Source organism: Myotis yumanensis, unplaced genomic scaffold, assembly GCF_028538775.1.
Source record: "Myotis yumanensis isolate MYYU_CA2020_CCGP unplaced genomic scaffold, mMyoYum1.0.hap1 SCAF_16, whole genome shotgun sequence".
Classification (NCBI taxonomy): Eukaryota; Metazoa; Chordata; class Mammalia; order Chiroptera; family Vespertilionidae; genus Myotis; species Myotis yumanensis.
The window spans coordinates 34120505-34147425 of NW_027223767.1; the positions used below are offsets into that span (position 1 = coordinate 34120505).

Here is a 26921-nt window from a genome sequence, read left to right on the forward strand (position 1 = left end):
AGTTTTTTGTGTGGCTATAAGTTCAACTCATTTGGGTAAATACCAAGGAGCAGGATTGTTGGATTATAAGGTAAGAGTATGTTTAGTTTTGTAAGAAATTGCCAAACTGTCTTCTGAAGTACATTGTCCATTTTACATTCCTACTGGCAATGAATGAGAGTTCCTTTTGTTTCACATCCTTGTCAGCATTTAGTGTGGTCAGTGTTTTAGATTTTGACTATTCTAATAGGTGTGTAGGGGTATCTCATTATTGTTTTCATTTGCAATTTAATGGTATATAATGTTGAATATCTTTTCATATGTTTATTGCCATCTATATACCTTCCTTTGCCTGTGTTTTACATTTTCTTGTTGTTGAGTGTGTGTATTTTGGGTAACAGCTCTTTATCAGATGTGTCTTTTGCGAATATTTTCTCCCAGTCCGAAGTTTTTCTTATTTTCTTGACAGTGTTTTTCACACAGAAGTTTTAATGTTAATGAAGTCTAGCGTATCAGTTATTTCTTTCATGGATCATGCCTTTAGGGTTATATCTAAAAAGTCTTTGCCATATCCAAGGTCACTGAGATTTTCTCCTAGGAGTTTTATAGTATCACATATTTTTAGGTATATGATCCATTCTGAGTTAATTTTTTTTGAGGGGTATAAGGTTTGTTTTTAGATTCTTTTTTTTAAAAAATGTGGATGTTCAGTTGTCCCAGCGCTATTTGTTGAAAAGGCTGTCTTTTCTGCATGTATTTCCTCTTTGCTACTTTGTCAAAGATGAGTTAACTATATGTGGGCCCATTTCTAGGCTTTGTATTCTATTCCATTGATCTATTTGTTTATTCTTTTTCACAGTATCACCTGTTTGATTACTGTAGCTTTATAGTATGTCTTGAAGTTTAGTATTGTCAGTCCTCTGTTTTTGTTCTTCCCCTTCAAATATTGAGTTGGCTATTCTGGTTCCTTGACTCTCCATATAGACATTAGAATTAGTTTGTTGATATCAGCAAAAATAACTTCCAGGGATTTAATTCCGATTGCTCTGTTAGGTTAGTTTGGAAAGAGCTGACATTTTGACAGTTTTGATTCTTCCTATCCATGAATATGAACTCTCTCCATCTACTTACATATTTGATTTCTTTCATCAGAGTTTTATCGTTTTTCTGATATGGATATTGTACATTTTTTTAGAATTATATGTAAGTATTTTATTTTTAAAATTTGTAGCCTGGTCCAGCCAGTGTGACTCAGTGGTTGAGCGTTGACCTAGGAAACAGAAGGTCATGGTTTGATTCCTGGTCAGGGCACATGCCTGGGTTGTGGGCTTGATCCCCAGTAGGGAGCTTGCAGGAGGCAGCTGATCAATGATTCTCTCTCATCATTAATGTTTCTATCTCTCTCTCCTTCTCTGAAATCAATAAGAAAATATATATTTTTAAAAAAATTCATAGCCCGAATTTAAACATTCCTATCGTATCTGGGTCTGCTTCTGATGTATGTTCTGTCTCTTCAAAGTGTTGTTGTTTTTTTTTACCTTTGAGTATGCCTTCTAAGTTTCTGCTGAAAAGTGGACAACATGTACTGGGTAATATAAACTGTGGTAAATAGTAATGTAAATGTAAGGTGGGGGAGGAAAAGCATCCTATAGTCCTATGATTAGGTCTCAGTCTTTTGGTAAGCCTATGTCCCTGGACTGTGAACTTCTTTGGTGCTTCTCAGTTGGGAGGTTGTTTTGTTTTTGTTTGTTTGTTTTTTTGTCCCTCTTGGGAAACTGGAAGTGAGCTCTGTGCATCCTTTCAAGGGTTTATATTTGCATTCAGTGGGTGAGTAAAGGTAAAATATGCTTGTTCTATCTTTCCTGGAACTGGAACCTAGTCAAGTTTTTCAATATCAAATCCTTGCTGGTACTTGTTAAACACTCATACTCTTTGTTTCTTTGTATTAATTCTGTTATGTAAAATTAGGGAAATTTTTGGGCTGAAGGCTTTCCCACATTGTATATATTTAAAAGGTTCCTCTCCAGTGTGAATTCTTGTATTTCTATAAAGGTGAAAGGGATCATTGAAGCCTTTCTCACATTCATTACACATAAAAAGTTTCTCTTCTCTGTATGTTCCCTTTTTCCCCATGGGATGAGTGACTTCTGATAACTTATCCATAGTCACTGCATTCATATAATTCCTAACCAGGATCTTCTCATGTGTTCAGTAAGGTTAAATAAAGTTCCTTTCAAAGATTTTTCTGAATTCATTATAGATATAGTGTTTCTCTCTTGTGTGTATTCACATAGATCAGCCGTGGGCAAACTATGGCCCGCGGGCCGGATGCGGCCCGTTTGAAATGAATAAAACTAAAAAAAAAAAAAAAAAAGACCGTACCCTTTTATGTAATGATGTTTACTTTGAATTTATATTAGTTCACACAAACACTCCATCCATGCTTTTGTTCCAGCCCTCCGGTCCAGTTTAAGAAACCATTGTGGCCCTCGAGTCAAAAAGTTTGCCCACCCCTGACATAGATATTGTGAGCTTAATGTTCCTCCTGAAGGCATTTTCTCAGTCATTGCATTTGTAGAGTTTCTTTCCAGTGTGGATCAATGCTCTGGTGAATAGTAAACTGAGTGATTCAGCTGTAGGCTTTCCCATAAGACTTTATGTTCATAGATTGTCTTCCCAGTATGTATTCTCTTGTGCACCACAAGACTAGAGATGTTCCTGAAGAATTTTCCACACTTTTTACCTTAATAAAGTTTGTCTTCAGTGTGAGATCTCTTGTACATTTTGGGGATGAAAATAGCCTAGATGCTTTCTTGCTATGAAATTATTTAAAGAATTTCCCTTCATTTTTAAATCTCCCATGTCTGTAACAGGAATAATAGTTACTGAAGGCTTTCTTACAATTCATACATTCATGATTTTCTCTCCTCTGTGATTTCTTTCCTACAAAATAAGATTAGTATTTCCTCTAAAGGGCTTTTTCACATAGGTTACATTCATAACATATATGTCACTAAGATTCCCTTTTACTTGTATCTCATTGATACAGACATTGTAAGGAAAAGCTGAGTTTTCCCTCTCTGATGCCTGCTTTCACTGCTTTTTTTCAACTGTGTTGGGAGATCCTAGCCAGTGCATTCAAGCCTCTGTAAGAAAAGATGTTCTTTCTGTGTTGAGATCATGATCATGAGAAGAAAACACCAATAGGATACGTAGGTGGGAGGGTCAGCTCTGGGCCTCCACAGAAGACTAGAGGCCTGGGTCAGCTAAACCATCCCTATCCTCCCAGAGCCCAGGTTTCAATCAGACTGAGGGGCAAAAACAGTAAACAAGGCAGATAAAATACCTATTGTTAATGATGCTTTCATTGTAGAGCAGTGATTTTCAGCCAGTGTGCCACAAGAATTTTTAAAATATGCAGTCCCTGGCTATTTCAGGGGCACTGACCTCTTTTTCCTTATTGTCAAATAAAAAATAGCAACAGCCAACATAACAATAGCTGTCCAGTGTGAATGAGTCAAAAGTATACCTATTTTTTATATCAGATAGGAAAAAGTATATTTTTTGGTGTACTGCAGAATTTTAGTAACTAGTTTATGTGTACCATGAAATGAAAAAGGTTGAAAATTGCTGCTTTAACTTTTGAGTTTGCTTAACTCATTTTTTTTTTCTAGCAGCTTTTTCGTAGATTCCTTCGAATTTTCTACATAGGCATTCATGCTGTCTGACTACATGATCCTATACTAGCCTGATCCTACATGATCCTTCTCTTAGCCTGTTTCCTGCCTGATAGATCGACTTATGAGAATATCACCAACTCACAGAGTGGTATAAGCCTTGATTTAAAAGAACATTTGTAATAATGTAGGCAAAACCTCTTTGTTTCTGAAATATGTAAGAGCTCTTGACTTTAGGAGTTAGTTTATCACCATGCTATGTTTTGTTTTGTTTTTCTGTGAACGTTTTAAAAATAAACTTTTATTGAAGTATGACATGTAAATTGAAAAATTTGCAAATCGTGTATGGTTCAATAAATTATGCTGGGGGTTTGTTTTATGTGTTATTTGTGGTTATTTACAAATATTATTGAAATATTAGAATATAGTTCTTTAGAATAGGCATTGCTTTAGGATAAAGAATTTTTAAATTAACTTGAACTTTAATCCTATATAATAAAGCGGTAATATGCAAATTGACTGTCATGCCCTCACACAAGATGGCCGCCACAAGATGGCCAGCAGGGGAGGGTAGTTAGGGGTGACCGGGCTGGCAGGGGAGGGCAGTTGGGGGTGACCAGGCCAGTAGGGGAGCAGTTAGGTGTCAATCAAGCTGGCAGGGGAGTGATTAGGGGGCAATCAGGCAGGCAGGCAGGTGAGCAGTTGGAAGCCAGCTGTCCCGGATTGTGAGAGGGATGTCTGACTGCGGTGGGATCGGGCCCTAAACCGGCAGTCGGACATCCCCCAAGGGGTCCCAGATTGGAGAGGGTGCAGGCTTGGCTGATGGACACCTCCCCACACACATACCCAGAGCACGAATTTCGTGAACCAGGCTTCTAGTATCTAATAATCATCTGTATTAAATATAAGACAATGATGACTGAAATTTTATTGACTCATAATTACTAATATTTCATTTTTTAATCCTTACCTGAGATTTTTATTATTATTATTATTATTATTATTATTGATTTTAGAGAGAGAGGAAGCGGGGGCGAGAGAGAAAGAGAAACATTGGTTGACAGAGAAACATCGATTGGTTGCCTTCTGTATGTGCCCTGAGTTGAATCCACCATCTTTTGGTATACAGGATGATTCTCCAACTAGCTGAGCTACTTGGCTAGGGCGGGCCCTAATATTTCTTTATTGTCCATGTACTTGCTATTTCTGTGCTTTCTTAGGTCAGTTTTTGAATGTCTAATCACAATGTGTCCAACATAACTGAATATTTTCTGTCAAAGTAGCAGTTTATATTTTTCTGCCATTACCTCCATCACCTTATTTCAATAACTTCTGTTTGGTTGATTGAAGCAAGAAAAGTGGTAGTAAAAAGAAAGGTAGGAAATAAAGATTATGTAATTTGGGTTACCAATAAATATTCTCTTATATGCTTGGTAAATTGGATTCCCAATTTTTTACTTCCTTCCTGTTATAAAATTATATATTCATTTCTTTTGCTATGTAATTTTTTAGTATTTCTCACTAAAGTGTGCCAGGTGGAATGTGAGTGAACAGAGGCCTTAAATATGCTCCTCTGACTTGACTTGGTCTCCTGCACTGTTGTGACCTACCATAGAGAAGAAGAGCATTCCCTGTGTAATTACTGACCCTTCAGTGAGTAGGCCCAAAATCAAAGACACATCAGAGTAGTTCTGAACCTGATAGCCCAATCTAGATCAGCTGATCCACAGTCATTCTGCAGACTTAATGAACATAAAGATAATGTTGTTGTGGAGACTACTGACATTTTGAGATTGCTGTTTACCCAAGAAAGATTGACTAATTCAGTCCAATTATGTGAATGTTTCCCAGTACTTTTCTTTAGTTAAAACATATATTTTTTAGGTTTTTTTCCTTCCCTATAGCTACAGTGAGTTCAAGCACAATTTATAGGACATAGAAGATGAAGGAAAATATTTTTAAGCAGAAAAGTAAACTAGGACATCCAGATTGGACTAATTGCAATATTATTCCTTAAGGAGTATTATTAGATTCTAAAATTATCATCCAAGTTTTAACTTGGAACATTTCAAGTGAAACGAGGTGCTTCACTCACTTGTACAGGAGGCAACCAATTGATGTTTCTCACTCACATCAATGTTTCTCTCTCTCTCTCTCTCTCTTCCTTCCCCTCTCTCTAAAAATCAGTAAAAACGTATACTCGGGTGAGAATTAAAAAAACAACACCACCTAGTGCAGTGGTTCTCAGCCTTCTGGCCCTTTAAATACAGTTCCTCATGTTGTGACCCAACCATAAAATTATTTTCATTGCTACTTCATAACTGTAATGTTGCTACTGTTATGAATTGTAATGTAAATATCTGATATGCAGGATGGTCTTAGGCGATCCCTGTGAAAGGGTCGTTCGACCGCCAAAGGGGTCGCGACCCACAGGTTGAGAACCACTGACCTAGTGGGTTTAAAGCAATATCTCATTGTGGCTTTGATTTGCATTTCTGTAATGACTAAATAATGTTGAATATCTTTTAATGTTGAGTGCTTATTACCAATTTGTAGATCTTCTTCATTCCTTTGAAGGTCTTTTCAAGTCCTTTGCTTATTTTTAAATTGTATTGTTTGTCTTTTTATTGTTAAGTTGTAGGAGTTCTTTATATATTCTGAATTCTAGACACTTATCAGATACATGATTTGCAAATATATTCTATCATTCTGAGGGTTTTTTCACTCTCTTGATAGTGCCCTTGATGCACAAATATTTTATTTTCCAGTTTATTAATTCTATCTAATCTCTTGTTCAGTCCATCTATTAAGTTTTTGTTTTCATAATTTTAAGTTATTGCTGAAATTCTATACTTCTATTTGTCTCAAATATTAAGCATACCTTTTTTTAAAAAACATGCAACATGATACAGATTTGCTGCTGCTGTTGTTGTTAATCCTTACCCAAGGATACTTTTCCATGGACTTTTAGAGAGAGTGAAGGGAGGGAGAGAGACACACAGAGAGAAACATCCATGTGAGAGAGACCCATCTATTGGTTGCCTCCTACGTGCAACCGAGGTATGTGCCCTTGACAGGAATCGAACCCTGAACCCTTCAGTCCACAGGTTGACACTCTATCCACTGAGCCAAACCAGCTAGGACAATACAGACTTTTAATACAGCATTTGGTCAGTATTTCTCAATAGAAATTCTCCGCACTTTTGCCCCAGTAATTCTGTACTTAGGATCTGCATCTAGAAAGAACTGCATAAGTGGCCATTAACAAGAGACTGGTTAAATTATAATATTGATATACCACAGCAGTTTTCAAAATGAGTTGGAATTCCATATGCTGAAATTAAAACTAATACAATTGGGAACAATTGATTTAATTTTACTTCTTGGTTTAAACTACATTGTCATCATTTCATGTAAGACCATGTGCTTGTTTTTGATATTTCCCACTCTTTGTTTCCTGGCTTTATTGAAGTACTAGAGGCCTGGTGCACAAAATTTGTGCGCTCAGGGGGAGCGGGCCTAAGCTGTCAGTCGGACATCCTTAGTGCTGCTGCGGAGGCGGGAAAGGCTCCTGCCACTGCTGCTGTGCTCGCCAGCCATGAGCCCAGCTTCTGTGGAAGCGCACTGACCACCAGGGAGCAGCTCCTGTGTTGAGCATCTGCCCCCTGGTGGTCAGTGCATGTCATAGCAACCGGTCATTTTGCCATTCAGTCAACTTGCATATTAGCCTTTTATTATATAGGATGATTGATAAACACAAATGGTATGTATATATTTAAGGTTTACTTTGAGGTCTATTTTGTCCAATATAAGTATTGCTACCCAGCTTTTTTTCATTTTCATTTGCCTAAAAGATATTTTTCCATCCTTTCACTTTCAGTCTGTGTGAGTCCCTTATTCTGAGGTGGGTCTCTTGTAGACAGCATATATATGGGTCATGTTTTTTTATCCATTCAGCCACTCGATGTCTTTTGATTGGAGCATTTAGTCCATTTACGTTTAAAGTTATTATTGAAAGGTACTTGTTTGTAGCCATTTTTATTTTTTGTGCCTGTTTTCTTTCTTAGCTTTTTATTTCTTCTTTTTACACTAGTCCCTTTAGCATTTCTTGCATTGCTGGCTTGGTGCTGATAAACTCCCTTAGCCTTTTTTTGTCTGTGAAGCTTCTTATTTCCCCTTCAATTTTGAATGATAGCCTTGCTGGATAGAGTATTCTTGGATTCAGTCCCTTGCTTTGCATCACTTTGTAAATTTCCATCCATTCTTTTCTGGCCTGATGTGTTTCTGTTGAGAAATCATCTGATAATCTAATGGGAGATCCCTTGTATGTAATTTTCTGCCTCTCTCTTGCAGCCTAAAGATTCTCTCTTTGTCCTGAACATTTGCCATGGTAATTATGATGTGTCTTGGTGTGGGTCTTTTCAGGTTCATCTTGTTTGGGACTCTCTGTGCTTGTGTGACTTTTTTCTTGCCCACCTCAGGGAAGTTTTCTGACATTATTTCTTCAAATAGGTTTTCTAACCCTTGTTCCTCTTCCTGTTGTTCTGGCACCCCTATTATTCTTATGTTGCTTTGTTTCATGTTGTCCCATAGCTCCCTTAGGCTCTCCTCCTGTCTTTTAATTTTTTTCTCCAATTGCAGTTCAGTTTGGGTGTGTTTTGCTTCTACATGATGTTTCGATAAATGTATACATTGTGAAATGATTACTACAATTAAGCTGATTAAGATGTCTCTTTGCTAAGATCCAGAACTTATTTATCTAACAACTGAAAGTTTGAACATCTTTCTTTTCCCTCAGCCCCCTAATTTGTGGTAACCACCATTCTTCTCTCTGTATTTTTAAGATTCCACATATAAGTGAGATTATGTAGTATTTGTCTTTGTATGTCTGGCTTATTTTGCTTATAATATCCTCCAGATTCATCATGTTGTCACAAAGGGCAGGATTTCCTTGTCTGAGGCTGAATAATATTCGTGTGTGTGTGTGTGAAATCACATTTTCTTTATCAATAGAAACTGAGGTTGTTTCCAAATCATGGCTATTGTGAATAGTGCCACAGTCTGCATATGAATGCAATTATCTCTTTGAGATAATAATTTTATTTCTTTTGATATATACTCAGAAGTAGAATAGCTAATTCATATGGCAGTTCTATTTTTAATATTTGGAGGAGCTTCCATACTGTTTCCCATAATGGTTGTACCAGTTTACATTCCCATCAACAGTGTAAAGGGTTTCCCTTTTGTCCACATTATTGCTAATACTTGTTATCTTTTGACTTTTTGTAAATAATAGCTGACCTAACAGGTATGAAGTGATGTCTCATTGTGGTTTTGATTTGCATTTCTCTGATTATTAGTGATGTGCCTGTTGGCCATTTTTGTGTCTTCTTTGGAAAAATGCTTACTTGGGCCCTTTGCTGATTTTTAAATTAGGTTATTTAGTTTTGCTATTGGGTATGAATTTCTTAAATATTTGGATTTTAATTACTTACTGGATAAATGGTTTGCAGTATTTTCTCCCATTCTGTAAGTTGCCTTTTTCATTTTGTTGATGGTTTCTTTTGCTGTGCAGAAACTTTTTAGTTTGATATAGTCTCACTTGTTAACATTTGTTTTTGTTACCTATGCTTTTGATGTCAAATCCAAAGAATCATTGCCAAGACCAATGTCAAGGAGCTTTCCTTTTATATTTTCTTCTAGGAGTTTTATAGTTTCAGTTCTTATGTTTACATTTTGAACCCATTTCACTTGATTTTTGTATATGGTGCAAGGTAAAGATCCAGTTTCATTCCTTTGCATGTGGCTCTCTCATTTTTCCAACACAGTTTGTTGAAGATATTATCCTTTTCCCATTGTGTATTCTTAGTGCCCTTGTTGAAGTTTAGTTGACTATATATGCATGGGTTTATTTCTAGGCTCTCTATTCTGTTCCATTGGTCTGTTTGCATGCTGCGTGTCTGTATGCTACTACTAACTTATTTTGACTACTATAGCTTTATAATTTGAAATCAAGAAGTGTGATGCCTCCAGCTTTGTCCACCTTGCTCAAGATTACTTGATTCATTTTTTCTTACAAAGTTTTAGAATTGCTTTCTTATTTCAGTGAAAAATGGCATTGGAATTTTGGTAGGGATTGTATTGAGTCTATAGATCACTTTGGGTAGTATGGACATTTTAACAATATTAATTCTTCCCAGTAGATGAACACAGGATATCTTCCATTTATTTGTATGTTTTTTAATTTTCTTTTATCAATGTCTTATAGTTTTCAGTATACAAATATTTTGCCTCCTTCGTTAAATTTATTCCTAAGTATCTTAGTCTTTTTTATGTTAAGCATTCTACTTTAAATTCTGTGCCTCCTGGTTCATTTGTATCTTTTGTGAGACTATTTCTTCTGCATGGTCTTTCTGACTTACTTTTTTCATGTTATCTTATCTCTTTGTTACTGTTAATTAAGGGCCCGATATTGTGTATGAAAATTTGTGGGAATAATTTGAGACCTATGGTGATGTTGTTATCTTCCTCTAAGAAGATTTATGTTTGTTTTTAGCTGGCACTAGCAATCCAAAATTGCCTTAACTTAATTTTGTGGTAGACATGTGGAGCTGGGTTTCAGTCCTGTAAAGGCCAGCCTAGTTTGGGTTTATATTTACTCCTAGAGTGTAGCCCTTTGGCCTTCCAAACAAAAGTGTTGGAGTTTTACCAGGTTCCCCTCCACAACTTTGTTCTCCCTTCATGCCAATATTTGTCTTTCCAGCTCTATAAAACTGTCAAAAGCTTCTTTAACCCCAAATGCCAGGCTTCAGTTTTCTTCTGTAATTCTTCATTATGCTGTTAACTTTACAGTGCCTTCAGGAAGATTTAAAATATATACAGGGTGTCCCCAAAAATGTATACACATTTTAACAGCTGATAGCTCAATTAATGTTCCTTTCCTTTCAGATTTAACCCATTGGACTTAATAATGGCAGCCAAAGTGTGGCTATTTTTTTTTTTTTTTTTTTTTTTTGGAACACCCAAAAAATGTTCTAGTTTTCTTAGGGAAAAGTTGGTCTGAAGTATATAATCTAATCTGACTTTCTTAGGAGTTGGAGTTAACAATATGTAAATGGAAGTAAACAGCGTATAGTTTACTCTTTTTTAAATGTTAGAGAAAGATTCAAAGGTTACCATATAATAATGTCAGTCTTTTATCCACTTGTATGTTCACATACTTTCTTGGAGAGAGGGGATAAGAAATAGTTATAGTGACCTAGTAGCAAATGCATATATTAGATTGTTAAGCAGGTGAATATCTTTTTTTCATGTTTGTCTCATGGGGTAGGGGAGGGGGAAAATTGAAGAGCTTGCTCTAATTGTAATACTTACGGCTTTACACTATAATTATTTTTTATACTAGAGGCCCAGTGCATGAATTCATGCACCAGTGGGGTCTCTCAGCCTGGCCTGTGGGATTGGGCCGAAACCCATTCTCCAACATCTCCTGAGGGGTCCCACGTTGCAAGAGGGCGCAGGCCAGGCCAAGGAACCCCACCGTGGGGTTGGGGAGGGATGTGGGATGTTGGCCACCTGGGGAGGAACCGAAGGAGGGCTTCAGGGCATGTTTGGTCCATCTCAGTCCTGATTGGCCAGACCCCGGCAGCACATCATAGCACGTCATAGCGACTGGTCGACCTGTCGACTGCCTGCCCCCCGGTGGTCGGTGCACTTCATAGCGAGCAGTTGAGTGGCCTTAGCATATCATTAGCATATTATGCTTTGATTGATTGAATGGACGACCAGACGACCGGACACTTAGCATATTAGGCTTTTATTATATAGGATATGCTATTCTGAATCATCCTAAAAGACAAATTTTAATAGAGAAGGAAGAATCTTTTCTCACCAACTCTTTTGTTTCCATCCTCTTCTGTCTAACAGGTGGCATCTCCACAGAAAGCGACTGTGCTTTTGAGCCAGACTACGCCGTCCCACCACTTCCAGTGAGTGAAGGTATGCAGCACATTCGGATTATGGAGGGCATGTCTCGCTCTCTTCCATCCTCCCCCTTACTCACACATCAGTCTATCAGTGTTCGGCTCCAACCTGTGAAGAAGTTAACTGGTAAGGACCTTACCTAAATTAAGTATGTTTAACAGGAAACCTAACAGTATGACGTTTTAGGTCATAACAGATCTGTTTATGTACATCTTTAGGTTTTTTTCCTTTTTGGCCTTCCTAATGTCATAGACTCTTGGAAAGAGGAGCTCCTACTGATTTTAATTTAGGGAATTAGAATAGTATTCAGTTTAACAGATTGATGTATTTATTTTCTAAATGATCCATCTGTTGTGGACATATTTTTCTAGGCTTTCAGGAAATTTCAAGTTTTGCCAGAATACACTGTTGTTCTGATTTCATTTTATCAGCTTGTTCATGTCAGATTAACAGATGGAGATATTATAATTTTAGGATAATAAGAGCTTCATAGTTCAGCAAAGGTACATTAGTCATGTTTTTGTTTGAATTCTTGATTTGTATATTTCATATCTATTTTTAAAGCTGATTTAGATATTTTCCTCTCCATTGTACATTCCTCCAACTTCTTAGTATATTTACTATCATTCATAAGTTATGGATTGCACTGACTTTAATATGATCTCAAATATATATTGCCCATTCAGATCAAGTTGTTAGATCTGAAACTGACTTCATTAAATGAACTTTTGTTTGTTTAAGCTTTTTCAGGAAAGACATTTTAGTATGTTGAATGAGACTTATGTGTGAAAATATGTAAGCCTGGGTCACTTTGTTAGATTTCTTTTAACATTATCAGTATATATCCGATGTCAGGAAGTTGACTAGTTTTGTTGGGTTATGAGTACATAGAGGCAATAAATTAAGTCATTCCCAAAGGATGTATTGACTACTTCCTATGTGTCTGGCATTGAGCTAGACAGTAGGGAGGTTTGATTATCATATGACAATTCTTAAGAAAATAGGAGGAGAGAGGAGGAAATAGACATTTTAGACTCTTCCATTTATTTTTTTAAATTTATTGGGGTGACATTGGTCAACATTAACATATAGGTTCTAGGTGTGGGTTTCTTTGTTATAAGATCTGTATATTGCACTGTATGCCCACCACCCAAAGTCAGATTTTCTCTCTTCCATCTATTTTGAATGAAACTTTTACAATGCTTATATTTTTTTCATTAAAATGATATTTCTTTATTGTATAGTTCCACAAAGCATCAGTCATTCCTCTTATATTATTTATTGTTTTTTAGGCATATTGAAATAGCAAAATCTACTTTGATTCTTGGGTTATTAGATAAAAGTCAGTAAAATAGCTGAGTAATATTTTACTAAAATACTTATTTTCTTCTGATATCTAAAAATAGGATAAATTTTATGTGATTCTGCATGAATAAAATTTCATTGCTTAGAAACACCCACTTTTTCTTGCAGTTTAAGGTATTATTGATTACTGAATATAACAAAAAACCAAATTTGATGGCTGTCAAGTGGCTTCATTTTACCACACACTTGGAAAGAAATAGCCATTTCCTTATAGAAGTTAGCTGCCTTGCCTGAGGTTCTGGAGATATCACTTTTCTATTTCATTTGCCTGTCCCAGTTTGAACTTCAACTTAAATAGTCAAAGATCTATAGGATATATGAAAAGATACATATATATATATATATATATATATATATATATATATATATATAAATAAAAGCCTAAGTGACTGTTCGACCGGTAGCTATGTTGTGCACTGACCACCAGGGGGCAGATGCTCAATGCACAGGAATGAAAACATGAAACAGACTGATGAATCTCAGAGGTAAGGGGGGAGGGCGAGAAGAGATTAACCAAAGATCTTATATGCATACTAGAGGCCCAGTGCACAGATCCGTGCACTGGTGGGGTCCCTCAGCCTGACCTATGGGGATTGGGCTGAAATCGGCAGTCTGACATCTTCCAGGGGGTCCCGGATTGTGAGAGGGCACAGGCCAGCCCGAGGGACGCCACTGTGCACGAATCCGTGCACTGGGCCTCTAATATATATATATATATAAATAAAAACCTAAGCGACCATTACGACTGGTCGATTGAATGACCGGTAGACTGGTCTCTATGACACGCACTAACCACAGGGGGCAGACGCTCAATGCAGGAGCTGCCCTCTGGTGATCAGTGTGCTCCCACAGCCAACCTCCCGCAGTACCGCTCTCCCAGACTGGGTGAGACAGCCCCAATAGGCCCTATCGCCAGCCAGGCCGAGGGACCCCCCTGTGCACAAATTTGTGCACCGGGCCTCTAGTATACATATAATAAAAAAGTCAACAACATGCCTAATATCACTCAGGTGATACAGGGGAACAGTAATAAGAGGTATACTTGGTTAATTACATGTATGAACTATTTAGTTTTAATTTCACAATGCTTGAAGTATATGTATCCTCTCAAACAGTTTTGTTTTATTTAATATATACACATAGTTCTAGTTTTTCTAGACTGTCAAGGACCTAAGAATTTAAAGTTTGAGAATGCATTTTTAAATTTCTTAATGAAAGAAATTTGTCTTTTGACAGAGGATGTTATAAAAAATTTTCTGTGGCCAATTTTCTGCAAATTGAAAGAGATGTTAATTTTCTAGTTTAACCTGGAATGAAATTAATCTAAAACTTAACTTTAAAATCTTAGTAAATTGTTCATCAGTTATCTTTCCTTTCCTAATTATATTTTGTTTTGAATAAGTAAAGAGAAAGTTGAATGGAGAAAGATTACCTGACCATAAGGAAATTTCTACCAGAAAATGGTTCTTAACAAAACGCATTAATGTAATCTGGCCATTAGGGCAACACTTACTAATTTATATATTTCCATGCATTTAAACTTCCAACTGTCTTATATTCCCTATATTCATATTACCAACCAAGTTAAATAAGTAGGGCCCGATTAGTCATCTCTTTCTATTTTCTTTCTCACTTTCTAATGTTTAATCCCTTTTCTGTGCTATAGTGAAGATATTTGTTTAAGCCCTACAGGTACTGCTTTAGATACAGTTAGTAAAGTGGTAAAAAAGACATATGAAGGCCCCTGCCTTGAAGGTATTTATATTCCTGCTGGGAAAGAGACTGGTAATAAACGTATAACCAATAAATAAATACTCTATTTTAGATAATTACAAGTACTATGAAGGTAATAAAGTAGGAAATGGGGTAGTGAGAGACTGGGGTGGTGGTAGGATTTATTTCTATGGAGTGGTCAGAGGAGGAGATATTTGAACTGAAGTCTGAATAACAAAAAGGGGCCAGTCATGGGGAGATCTAGGGTCATAGCCTTCCAGGCAGAAGTAACAGCTAGTGCAAAAGTCCTGAAGCAGAAAGCACCATTGGCATGGTCCAGGAATTAAAAGAAGACAAGTGTGGCTTCCGCAGAGTAAGGCAGGGGTGGGAGTACTAGAACATAGTTGGAGAGGTAGGTTGAAGCCAGAGTTTTTAGGGTCATAGTAAGGAGCCTACTCTTAGAATTTTAAGCAGAGCTGGAATGGGAAGTAATATGATATGATATACCTTTTAATCAGATTTTGTTGGCAAGTATCTGAAGAATGGAGTATGAGAGACTAGTGTATCCCATGTTCATTAATCTTGTACATGATTTCCTGATCTTTAAATAGATCTTTAACTTTTAACAAGGGATAAAAAGACAATCTTTTTTTAATCTTGTAAGATATAATAAAGGAGTAACCTTTTCCTATCATTGTTATTATGTAATCTCTGTACTCTTAGCATATTTATTATAGGTATATATATGAAGACCCATTTGCAGAAATAGGTCTATTCTATTTCTAAATATTTTGACTTATGTTTAGTCTTCAGAGAGTGAGAGTGGGGAAAGGTCTGCTCAAGAATAAAGACACATATGAAATTTTGAGATAGAAAATTAAATGTTAAATATATATAGATATATAGTATATCTACACACATACCTACATACCTCACTCTATTCAGTATAAAAACAAATTAATACAGTGTAAGTGGTTAAGAGAGAAATAGGCTTTGGGCTTATACTGCTTCAGTTTGTAATCCAGCTCTTAGAAACTCACTTCACTACTGTGTAGTTCTGTTTCTTCATCTGTAAAATGGGGATAATGTTATCTTCAACATCATGGGTAATCAGGCCTACGCCATTGAGGCTGATCACAATGTTTAATGCTTGCTTAAAATGGCATTTGGCAAATATTAAATGCCGAGAATGTGTTAGCTGTTATTGTTAGCAAAAATTGTTTAAATTGGGTGAGAAGTTTTTAAAAATTGCTTTTAACATTAGATACCAATTTGGAACTTCAAAATTTTGCATGTTTTAAAAGTTATACTTTTTTGAATGATGGGAATAATAATGGTGATAATTCTCACTTGAATGCTTACAGTGTGACATACACATATTAGCTCATGTATTCTTCACATGTATCTCCATTTTATAGATGAGTAAATTAAGTCTTAGAGAGGTCAGATGTCTTGCTCAAAATTATACAACTAGAAAGCTGTCAGAGCCAAGGTTAACATCCAGGCCTTTTAACTCCAAATTTGTCTCATTATACCAATGTAAAAATTAAGGTTTAGGGAAGTTAGCTAACTCAACCACAGCATCTGGTAAATCAAATACTAGTAAGACTTTATTCCAAGTAGCAGAAGTGATAGCCAAATGATCTAAGCCAGCAATTTTCAACCTTTTTCATGTCATGGCACACGTAAACTAATATCTAAAATTTTGTACCATACCAAAAATTATTTTTTCCAATCGGAATATATATATATATAAAATTTTGATTCATTCATGTAGGACAGCTATTGTGTTGGCTGTTGTCATTTTTTTTATTTGACAGTCCAAGGGAAAAGAGGTCAGTTTCCCCTGACTAAATAGTCAGGTATTGAATGTTTTAAAAATTCTTGCAGCATGCTGGATGAAAATCGCTGGTTTAGGCAATAAAGGAAAACTAGAAGCCATAGAAGTTGAGCAAGCCTCAAGGTTCGTTTGGCCTAGTTGGATACTGCTGTGCATTGGAGGGGACATGGAAGAGAGGGTACAGAGATAGCATAGTGCTGTGGTAATGGAATTGCCACAATTCTCTAGATTCTTACTCAGTGCTCTTTTCAAGATGTTTTTGTTGGTAAAGTCATAAAGCCCATCAGCATACTTCTTAGAATATAGATAATTGGGAGTGCCAGTAGTCTATTTACTCAACACTTAATGAATTTATACTGTTTGTCTATTATGTACACTGTAAGTTTAGTAGAACTTAAATTTTGAGTATTCACCCTATTGGTAGGTGTGTAAATTGATGCAGCCTTTTTGTAAGTTTGACAATATGTATCAAAATTGTAATGCACATAATTTATGACAGCAATTTTATTGCTCAGATAAATTTGAAAAAAATTGAAATGTATATGCATGTATGTATGCATGTGTGTGTATATATGTAGTATTACTTATATAGTAAAAAATGAAAATGTAAATATTTATCAATAATAGTAATCCATTGGTGTTTTAAAATGATATACACACATAAACACATATATTTGGTGTGGTATGGAGATACAATAACTCTAACTCAAAAGTGGGAAAGGGATGACATAAATTTTGTTGTATACTCTTATATAGTAGTTGTATTTTTTTTACCACATTAAAATCCAAAATCTCATGAGGCATTGTAACAAAATGGACCCTGACATCCATTTCCTTATTCTATAAACTTGTGCAAATTTGCTGTAAGTCTCTGTACTTCAGTTTACTTGTTTCTAAAATGGGAATGATAATAGTATATACCTAAACCAGTGTCACCCCAATACATTTAAAATAAAAGAACACCAAAAAAATTATATAGTGTATACCTTATAGGACTATTAACAGAATTGGATGAGTTAGTATGTATAAGCTCATAAGACAGCATCTGACACAGAGTTAGGTATTCCATAAATGTTAGCTATAATTATTGTAACTTTAAGATTTGTGTGACTTTCTATCTACTATGTTCAGTATCAGTTCTGAGCCTTTGGAAGGTGACCTTCAAGTAACTTACTTAATTGGCTCAAATGAGTTCCTCTCTACTTTTCCGAGGAGTAACCTGATATCAAATGCATTATTAACTAGTCTTTGGGAAAAAGTAATTTTGGCCTGATTTAAAAGGTATTTGCTACCAATGGATTGGAATGACTGTGGCAAGCCAATTTAGATGGTAAATAAATTACAATAATCAATTTGATCATGCTGCAACCTAGTTATTTTAGATACTAGCTGCAGCCGAAGTATTTTTTTCATCATAGATAAAATGGAATCATTGACTTGTTTTCAAGACACCCTGTGAAAATCATTTAAAGCTATTTTGATTTAAAAAAAAAAAAAGCCTATGTATAATGTTAGTCTGATATGTTTTAATGCACTTATATGTTCTTTACATGAAAATAATTATCTTGCAATTTGGGGGAAAACTGGAATTCATGATATACTTTAGTGAATTTTATTATTAGGAAAAATACAGAGTTTCTATGAAGATTAAATAAGATTTCTTAAACATACAACCTATCATATAATAAATATTGACTAAATGCTTTTATTGTCATTTTTAACTTGGATAAAATGGAAACATAGTCTTGAGAAAAGTATTGAAAAGCCAAATTAAAAATATAAAGAGCATTTTTAGGAAAAATATAAGTTGTATTATAGTGAATTTTATTAGATTAAAAAATCTAGCAGATGTGTGATAATCTAAGCTCCCATCAGTCCTAAATTAGATACCTCTATTTTAATTTCCATATGGATAAAGTACCTTACCAAATACTTCTAAAGCTAAATAAAAAATGTAAATGAAGACTTTTAAACTCTTTGGAATACTAACACTAATGCTAATTAAAGTAGGTCTGGACCTCATTCAAGTACTGTTTCTAATTCAGATGCTCTAGTTTTATGGGTTGAAGGTTTATTCAGTGGTAGAAGTAGCTCCCATTGCTCTCCCTGTAGCCTTCCAGACAAAAAGTAGAGAATGTCAGTTATTGCTTAATTCAATTTAGATAACTTCAGGTATCATGAGTCAGTATTATTAAAGAAAACCAGAGCTGGACAGTAATTAAAAGTGGTAAAGAGGGATTTTATTCAGGAAGTATTGCGACAGGGAAAAAGAGAGCTCAGTTTAGAACTGGATTCAATTCTGAAATACAGTAAAGACAGTTAAGGATTTATAGCCAAGAAGCAAGGAAGGGAAGGCAGCAGTGGATGGAAAATTAGTAAGAGGAGACATCAAAGATAGGATTTTTGCTAAACCAATTTAACTGAATTTTTGCTGAAGGAAGGACAGAGTGATCAGCTATCAAGGGTGGGGGGATTCTCACTAAACTGACTTAGGATTCTTGCTACAGCTTGGCTAGACTGCAGGCTTCAGTATAAGACCCAAGGATGAGGCATAGTGGAAAACAGGGCTCAGAAGAAGCCTGACAAAGTTTTATTAAGAAGAGCGGCTTTGTCAGTATGTATATTTTGAGCACTTACATGTCAACATGTATTATCAAATAAAGAATCCTTTTGTGATGTTTACACACACGGGATTTGGGTAGTGCCATACTCTCAAGAGTCCAGGCCTTCCAGTAGGACAAAGAACTATGTTAAAATTCTACACTCATTCATTTGTAAGCTTTGTCTAGATAATATGTAAGTAAGAATAATAATACCTTAGAGTTAAAAGGAATAAGAAATGTTTGTAGAGCGTTTCTCTATGTGCCTAGCACTTAATGTGTCAAACATGGTTTGCCAGTTAAATACTTTTTGTTTTGCTTTAAATAAATTTGCATCATCTTACTGTGATCAACTCGTATTTATTAGAAACTCCGATTAATAGTTAATATTTCTTTGTTTAATTAATAAATTTTTGATAGATAAAATCTTTCAAAATGGAAGTCTATATGGGGAAAAATAAAAGGAATCCTAACAGGTGGAAAAGTTGGTAATCACTTGGTTAGTAATTGCTGATATCACGTGGGGAAAGAAGAAAAGTTTTTCCTACACTTCTACGTTCTTTTGGCTGGTCTAATAAGTAAATCTACAAGAGACAGATTAACAAGAGAAACTAACCAAATTCAATTACATGCATATGTATCAGAACCCCACGTACATAAGAGAGTCAGAGACCCCACATACATAAGAGGTTCAGAAACAGAAAGGTAAAATGGAGCCAAGGCACAAGGTAAGAAGAGCCTTGGGGCTTTGGAGGGGAGCGCGATCATTTGCAGATGATACGAAGAACAGGTGTTCAGTAATTAGAAATAGGCCCATCCTTATACATAGGTCATAAGTAATTTCTGGTAATGACTCTTATTATGGGCAAGGCCCCAATTTAAATTCTTCTGGGTAGTTAAGGGAGGGGCAGAAGTTTCACCTGAACCTACAGGGTCTCAATTGCCTAGAGCAGTGGTCGGCAAACTCATTAGTCAACAGAGCCAAATATCAACGGTACAATGATTGAAATTTCTTTTGAGAGCCAAATTTTTTAAACTTAAACTATATAGGTAGTTACATTGTTATTAACTTGATCAGGGTACTCCTAAGGCTTAGGAAGAGCCACACTCAAGGGGCCAAAGAGCCGCATGTGGCTCGCGAGCCGAAGTTTGCCGACCACGGGCCTACAACTTAAAATAATTCACATGCCAAATGGCACATCTTGGGGAGGCCTGTTCTGTACCCCTTAAATCCCTTTTAGCTAGTATGTGGTGGTTCTAAGAGTCAGGCATCACTTTTTAAAATTAAATTTATTGGGGTGACATTGGTTAATAGGATCATACAGGTTTCAGGTGTGGTTTTCTATGTTACAAGATCTGTATATTGCAATGTGTGCCCACCACCCAAAGTTAAATCTTCTCCTGTCATCATAATAGTTCCCTTTCCCCCTCGCCCCCCACCACCTTCCCTCTGGCAACCACCACACTGCTGTTTGTGTCCATGAGTTTGTTTTATATCCCACATATAAGTGAAATCATATGGTTCTTAGTTTTTTCTGACTTACTTCACTTAGCATAATATTCTCAAGGTCCATCTATGGGGTATCACTTTTTTATTTTTATTGATTTCAGAGAGGAAGGAAGAGGGAGAGAGAGAGAGACAGAAACATCAATGATGAGAGAGAATCATTGATTGGCTGTGCACGGTGCCTACTGGTGATCAAGCCCGAAACCCGGGCATGTGCCTTTGACCGGAATCGAACCTGGGACCCTTCAGTCTGCAGGCCAACGCTCTATCCACTGAGCCAAACAGGCTAGGCATGGGGTATCACTTTTAAATGTAGAAAATACCATGACGGTTACAGAAAAAAAGAAAATCCTTCTTTGTTCATGCTTCCTCTGTGATCTTGCCCAGAAAACTCACCATGATTTATGCCACAGTTCCTAGAAGCCTATTTTTATACTTAATTGACCCTGTCTTCCCTACTTGCTTATCTGCCCACCTGCTGGAATTTGAGCAGTTCACAAAGTGTCAAATGTTAGATGTAAAGATTAAATAATATTGGTCCTCAGAAATACTTCTCAGTCACAACACATTATGAAAGGCAAGTAAGTAAATATCCATGATTCAGAAGAAATCCTCTTAGTGACTCTCCAAATAGGAAGTAAATTATAATATGTGATTATATAATGCTTAGCTTTTAATATATATTCACATCATAAAATAGAACTTACTATAATGCTAAACCATAGTTTCCCTCATTATAGAAAATGTGCCCAAATTGACATATTTAACCCATAAGAATAATAAATATGTGGCATGACAGAATATTCTCTCACTGATGAATATACATTATAGTGACAATGCTGCCCACATAAGAGAACAGTGCAATAAGTAAATTTACCTTATTTTTTTTGCTTTACTTTTGTATTGTTTTGTATCGGAACATTTCATTAAATATGTGGTGGTAGGAGATAAATATCCATTGATATGATATAGAACAATTTCATATAGCTGTGATTTTCAATCAATGTGCTACAATAATTTTTGCAATACCTGACTATTTAGTCAGAGGCACTGACCTCATTTCCCTTAGATTATCAGGTAAAAAAAAAAAAAAAATGACAACAGCTAACACAATAGCTGTTTGATGTGAAAGAATAAAAATTATACCTTCTTTTGTGACAGATCAGCAAAAAATATATTTTTTGTGGTGCCACAGAATTTTAGTAATTAGTTTATGGGTGCTACGAGACAAAAAAGATTGAAATCACTGTCATGTAGAATTGTCCTGTCTAAATAGATGAATAGCACCAGTGGAACATATGCTTCAGAAGCTTACTGAAAGTTCACAGCCATGTCTAGAATACTGCAGAGAGTACCATTACCACTGCTAAATCCATACGTTAACCCTAGCTCCCCTTCTCCCACGGTTCTTTTTTCAAGCTATCCTGCTGTCCACTGGAAGGGAAGGGACTCTTCTGGATTCCTGGGAGGTGAGGAGAAACTGTGACAACAGAAAGGTTCCCCACACCCTTTAGGGAAAGGCCTTCAGACACATGGGAAGGAACACTAACACTAACCCTGTCTCACCAGTGATTAACACAAGTCATTTCCTTGATCATGAGTGAAGGCTATTCGAATTTTCAGGAAGTTGGTGTCTTTTGAACCTTTCTGCATCTAGAAGGAATATAGAAGGTAGTATGCCTCTGTTTGAAATTAATACCAATGCTACTATATTAATCAAGTGATAATTCTGTAGTTTTAGTGTATCTGATACTGCCATCTGAATGAAAGGCATTCAATCAGGTTTTGAATATCTCTAAATATTTAAAAATAACTTTTCTGATATCTTACATTCTAGACAGTTCCTTCCTTATCACTGTCTAAATTTACCATTTAACCCAATAAATTATGAAGATAACGCAGGCACATATACAGTATTATTAATATTTTCAGTTACATTAATATGTAGTTTTGTTAGTGACTACTTACTGTATTTTGCAATATATATTCATTCACACAGCTCTGATTTAGGAATTCAGAAGAGAAAAATTTGAGAAGGAATCACTAAGAGAGGAGTTTATAGCTTTACGGCATGAGGAGCTTACAGGTTTTTAAAATAAATCGTTCCCAGAATTCATGTCACAGCTCCTTATATGGTGCTGCTTTTTTCCTCTCAGTTGCTATGACAACAGCAGCACTGCGCCATTCATCAGCTCTGGACTTGGGCTGTATTGCTAGCCTTCCATGTTACTCCTGAATGTTAAGAACATCCGTGAATCATTCACTGTGTTAATGCTGCGCCATTAGAAACCTCAGAAGCAGTTCTTCCATCAGTTTGGTCTAACAGAAGGGTAAATTAAACTGCGCCACAGAGAAATATTGTATAAAAATATTTCCTTTTTCCTAAGGGAATCATACAATCTATATTTGCTGCAGTAGTCTGAAAGGATAAGCGTATGTCATGCAATCTAATGAAAAGAACTCGTCCGTGTAATTTGTCTTGAAATCATTAGCTGTTCAAGACAAATACCACATTGCATCTCTGGATACAAAAAGAAGCAGGTGATGTTGTTAGGGATTCTAAGCTCCTCTGGGAGCATCACTTGTGCTTTGGGACCATAATCAACATTTGCTGTCAGAAGTATCACCTGTAACACACAGTAAGTTCTGGGCATTGTGAAGAGCTGAGTGCCGAAGATTCAAGTGTGGATCATTACTGATGTGTCAGTTCTGATAACAACATGACCGTGAATAAGAAGAAGCCTTTCGGGTTTTCTGGAGAAAAGACTATATAGTATTGACTAAAGAAGAAGATAAACTAAAGCCTGTGAGTATGATGAGTAGAGTATCTGTGTGTTACATGGGTTTTTGAGATGCGAGGCCTACTTTGAGCTTTGTAGGAAAAGAAACACAACCTAAGAGAATTTGACATAGTTTTCAGGGAAGCCATTAAGAAATGTCTTTAAACATATATATTTAATTTTAATTGTGTGTTCTTTTACTTTTATGTGTGTGTATGTATGAACATTTAGAAACAGTTTAATACTTTTAAAAATATTTCATTGTGAAGAAAGCTGTTAATTCAGTTTTTAATGTAAATATGAAGGTCATATTGCTTTTTTTTGTTAATTGTGATTCCAGAATAGATTTTTACTTCCTATTGCAATAGAAGTAAAGTACACTTTTAAAAAATAGTGTGGAAACCTAGAATTTCTGTAAACATGCTTCTTTAATACATTAAATCTTTATTTCATTAACTGCAATGCTTAAAAATGAATGTACTTGGATAGTTTTAAGGATTTATTAACTTGACATTATTTGGTATTTATGTTGATTTATAGTGTCTGTTTTCCCAGTTGAGAAAGGTTAACTAGAGTTTTTCCATTTTTGTATTTTCAGACCATTTGGAAATGATCAATGTAAGATAAATTGAATTTATAGATTGAATTTCTTAAAAGACTGTTCATTTACTGGCTTTTAATTTCTCTTTTTAGTTCTGGCCATGGTAACTTAGAAATGTACTAAAAGTAGGAACTTGGTTTTTCAAAATTAGGATATTTAGAATTATCTTCAGCCACTCACAAAGAAAAGGGTATTTTATCTAGGCTTTTTCAGTTATTTATCTTCCTGAATTCCTCTTCTTAAATGCATTTGTTCAGAGAAGATATACTTTAGGGTATAACTGGGTTCCTTTAATTTATACAATTAGGGGAAAATATTTTGCTACTTCATTATTACTGCATTTTGATTTATATTTCTTACATTCTTGAGATCTTAGTCTATAGAGCTGTACATATGACTTTGCTCAATGTTTAAGAAACCTTTGAATAGGGAGAATTAATATATTAAAGGATAAAGAAAGTACTAATCACTTATACTTACTGTCATGTCATTTAGTAAAAGGATTTTACTTTATTTGAAAGCCTTATAAGTAATAGATTAAATAAATTAAATGTTTACATTTTAACCATTGTGCAAGAAAATATGAATTTTAAAATTTATGTGTATTTAATAACTGTATACATTGTAAGTTAACACTTTTTTTATTACTAGTTTTTCCTTATAAATGCATATGTATAAAGAATTTTATATTCCATTACCTCTGGAACTATAATTCTTATTAATAGTAAAAGAGACTGATTTGAACACTTTTTAAAAAAAAAACAGTTAAATTTTTAATAATAGTTTTATTCATTTTAAAGAATCTTCCTTGGCACATCCTGTGATTTTTTTTTTTAATGTTTGGGGCCTTACCCAATAATATATTCCTGAAATGTTGTATATAAGCATATTTGTTTGTTTGTATATTGTCTAACTTAAAATCCACTAGTGAAACTCCCTATTTTGAGAGATTCTACAGTAAGTTGATTTGGTGAATCTGTTCTAGTATATCATATACTGTACTCTTACTTTAGGTTTTCTTAAAGTAAGAGCCATCTGGTTTGTTCAATATATAAAGATTCAAGTTGCAGATTTAACTGGCAACGTTCTGTGAAAAAATTAAGCCTTCTACTTTGGACTTATAGTTTAACCCCTTAATTTCAGAAGAGTTTGATGTCTTCAGCTTTATTTTCTGAAATCCCTTGAAGTCTTTCCAATATTATTAATATAACAGACAACTGGGTAAAATCTTAGTTGATAGGAGGCATTGCTTTTATTTGGGAGGAAATATGTTAGTGAATAAATAATATATAAAATTTGTAAGTATAAAAGGCTTTAGTTTCTTCCCTAGTTTAACTAAAACTTGAACATGCCATCGAATTACACTTCTGAGTATTTAAAAATTTATTAATAATGCTTATACGCTTTTAGTAGGAAATAGGTGCCTCCTTTCTGTCAGAATCTGAATTCCTGTCAGAATCTACATTAAGACCAAAAGTTTCACAATGATGATAAATTATTTTAAAAGAGTGATTTCTAGTTATTTTTTTTCTCATGGGAATCAGTCAATATTTCTATTATAAATGTGTCTTCTTTATCACTCCAATGTTCTCAAGTAAAACATTTTAACCACTTATGAGCTTTGTAGCTTAGGACATGTTAACCTCTGAAGTTTCTTTTCTATAAAATTAATGAAATAATGCCTTATTGTGCCATTTTAGGCATTAAGAAAGATAATATATATTAGGGATCTAGTATAATACTTATCACAAAAGAAACATTCTATAAGTAATAATTCTCTTCTCTACCCTTCCTCTACATTGGCCTACTTCAGTGGTTCTTGAACTTTTCCTAGGGAGTATTTTTAGGACAGAGGAATTTGAATACATATCAAAGGGATATGGGAGGTAGCCTAAAGGGGCATAAAATCTGGATATTTTTTACATATATCTTTGGGACAGAGAAATCTGAATGCATATGAAAGGGGGTGCAAGATGTAGCTTAAAGGGACATCCAAAGCAAACCTAGATATTTTTTCTTTTAAAATAGTCTATATTCCATCAATTGTAATTGAAAAGTAGAAAAATATTTTAAAAAATAGTCTACTTTTTACATTTTTATGATTTCAAAAAAGAAATCTTTAAAACTCACTCTTCAGGAAAATATACTACCAATATTTATGAATTCTCAAGTTTAAGACATACTACTGAGATCTCTTGGACTGGGTATCGTTTTTAGGAAATAAAGATCCTGAAATAAGTATATATTTCTCTGGAGAAATAGATTGGGAATTAAAAAGCAGGGATGAAAAATGAATCTAACTAAAGGTAGAAGGCTTACTCTGTTCAAAAGAGTGAGTAGTGGTATGGAGCTGGGTCAAGCTGTAGTGGGATGAGAAAGGAAATATCTTCATGAGAGAAATGAAAAAGAATGATGATGGGGAAACTAACAGTTTAGCATTTTTAAAGCCGTGAGAAGTCCTGCAATAAAAGAACCTATTTAACTGTTTAATCTAGTATCTCTAAAACTTATTTGACAACAGACACTTTGTTTTTTCTTACACAACAACTGCAAAATCTTGTGCAACAAGTAAGTGTTCCAAGGAGCACACTTAAGGAAATAAGTGACTAACGGAGGTTATGAATTTAGAAGGAAAGAAGAATGGATAACTGTGCAAAGCAAAGTTTGACAGCAATCATCTTGGCACTCCAGAAGATTATGGAAAAGTTAAATTTTGCTCAAATTCCCCAGATAAATTGAACTTTAATATATTTTTTTAAAAATATATTTTATTGATTTTCTTACAGAGAGGAAGGGAGAGAGATAGATAGTTAGAAACATCGATGGGAGAGAAACATCGACCAGCTGCCTCCTGCACATCTCCCACGGGGGATGTG

The 26921-nt window shown here is 35.1% G+C and overlaps 1 protein-coding gene across 10 annotated transcripts in view; it reads left to right on the forward strand.

Moving 5' to 3' along the window:
• The window catches only part of TANC2 (tetratricopeptide repeat, ankyrin repeat and coiled-coil containing 2), a 265295-nt gene that overhangs the window by 93042 nt on the left and 145332 nt on the right, over window positions 1-26921 (forward strand). For 5 of the 10 annotated variants that reach the window (XM_070395132.1, XM_070395133.1, XM_070395134.1 and 2 more), the window contains exon 4: window positions 11583-11765. In XM_070395132.1, the coding sequence (XP_070251233.1) occupies window positions 11583-11765 (183 nt within the window). Of the gene's footprint in view, window positions 1-11582; window positions 11766-23451; window positions 23471-26921 lie in introns of those variants that run through there. The other 5 variants (XM_070395137.1, XM_070395138.1, XM_070395139.1 and 2 more) reach the window with 2 other exon arrangements.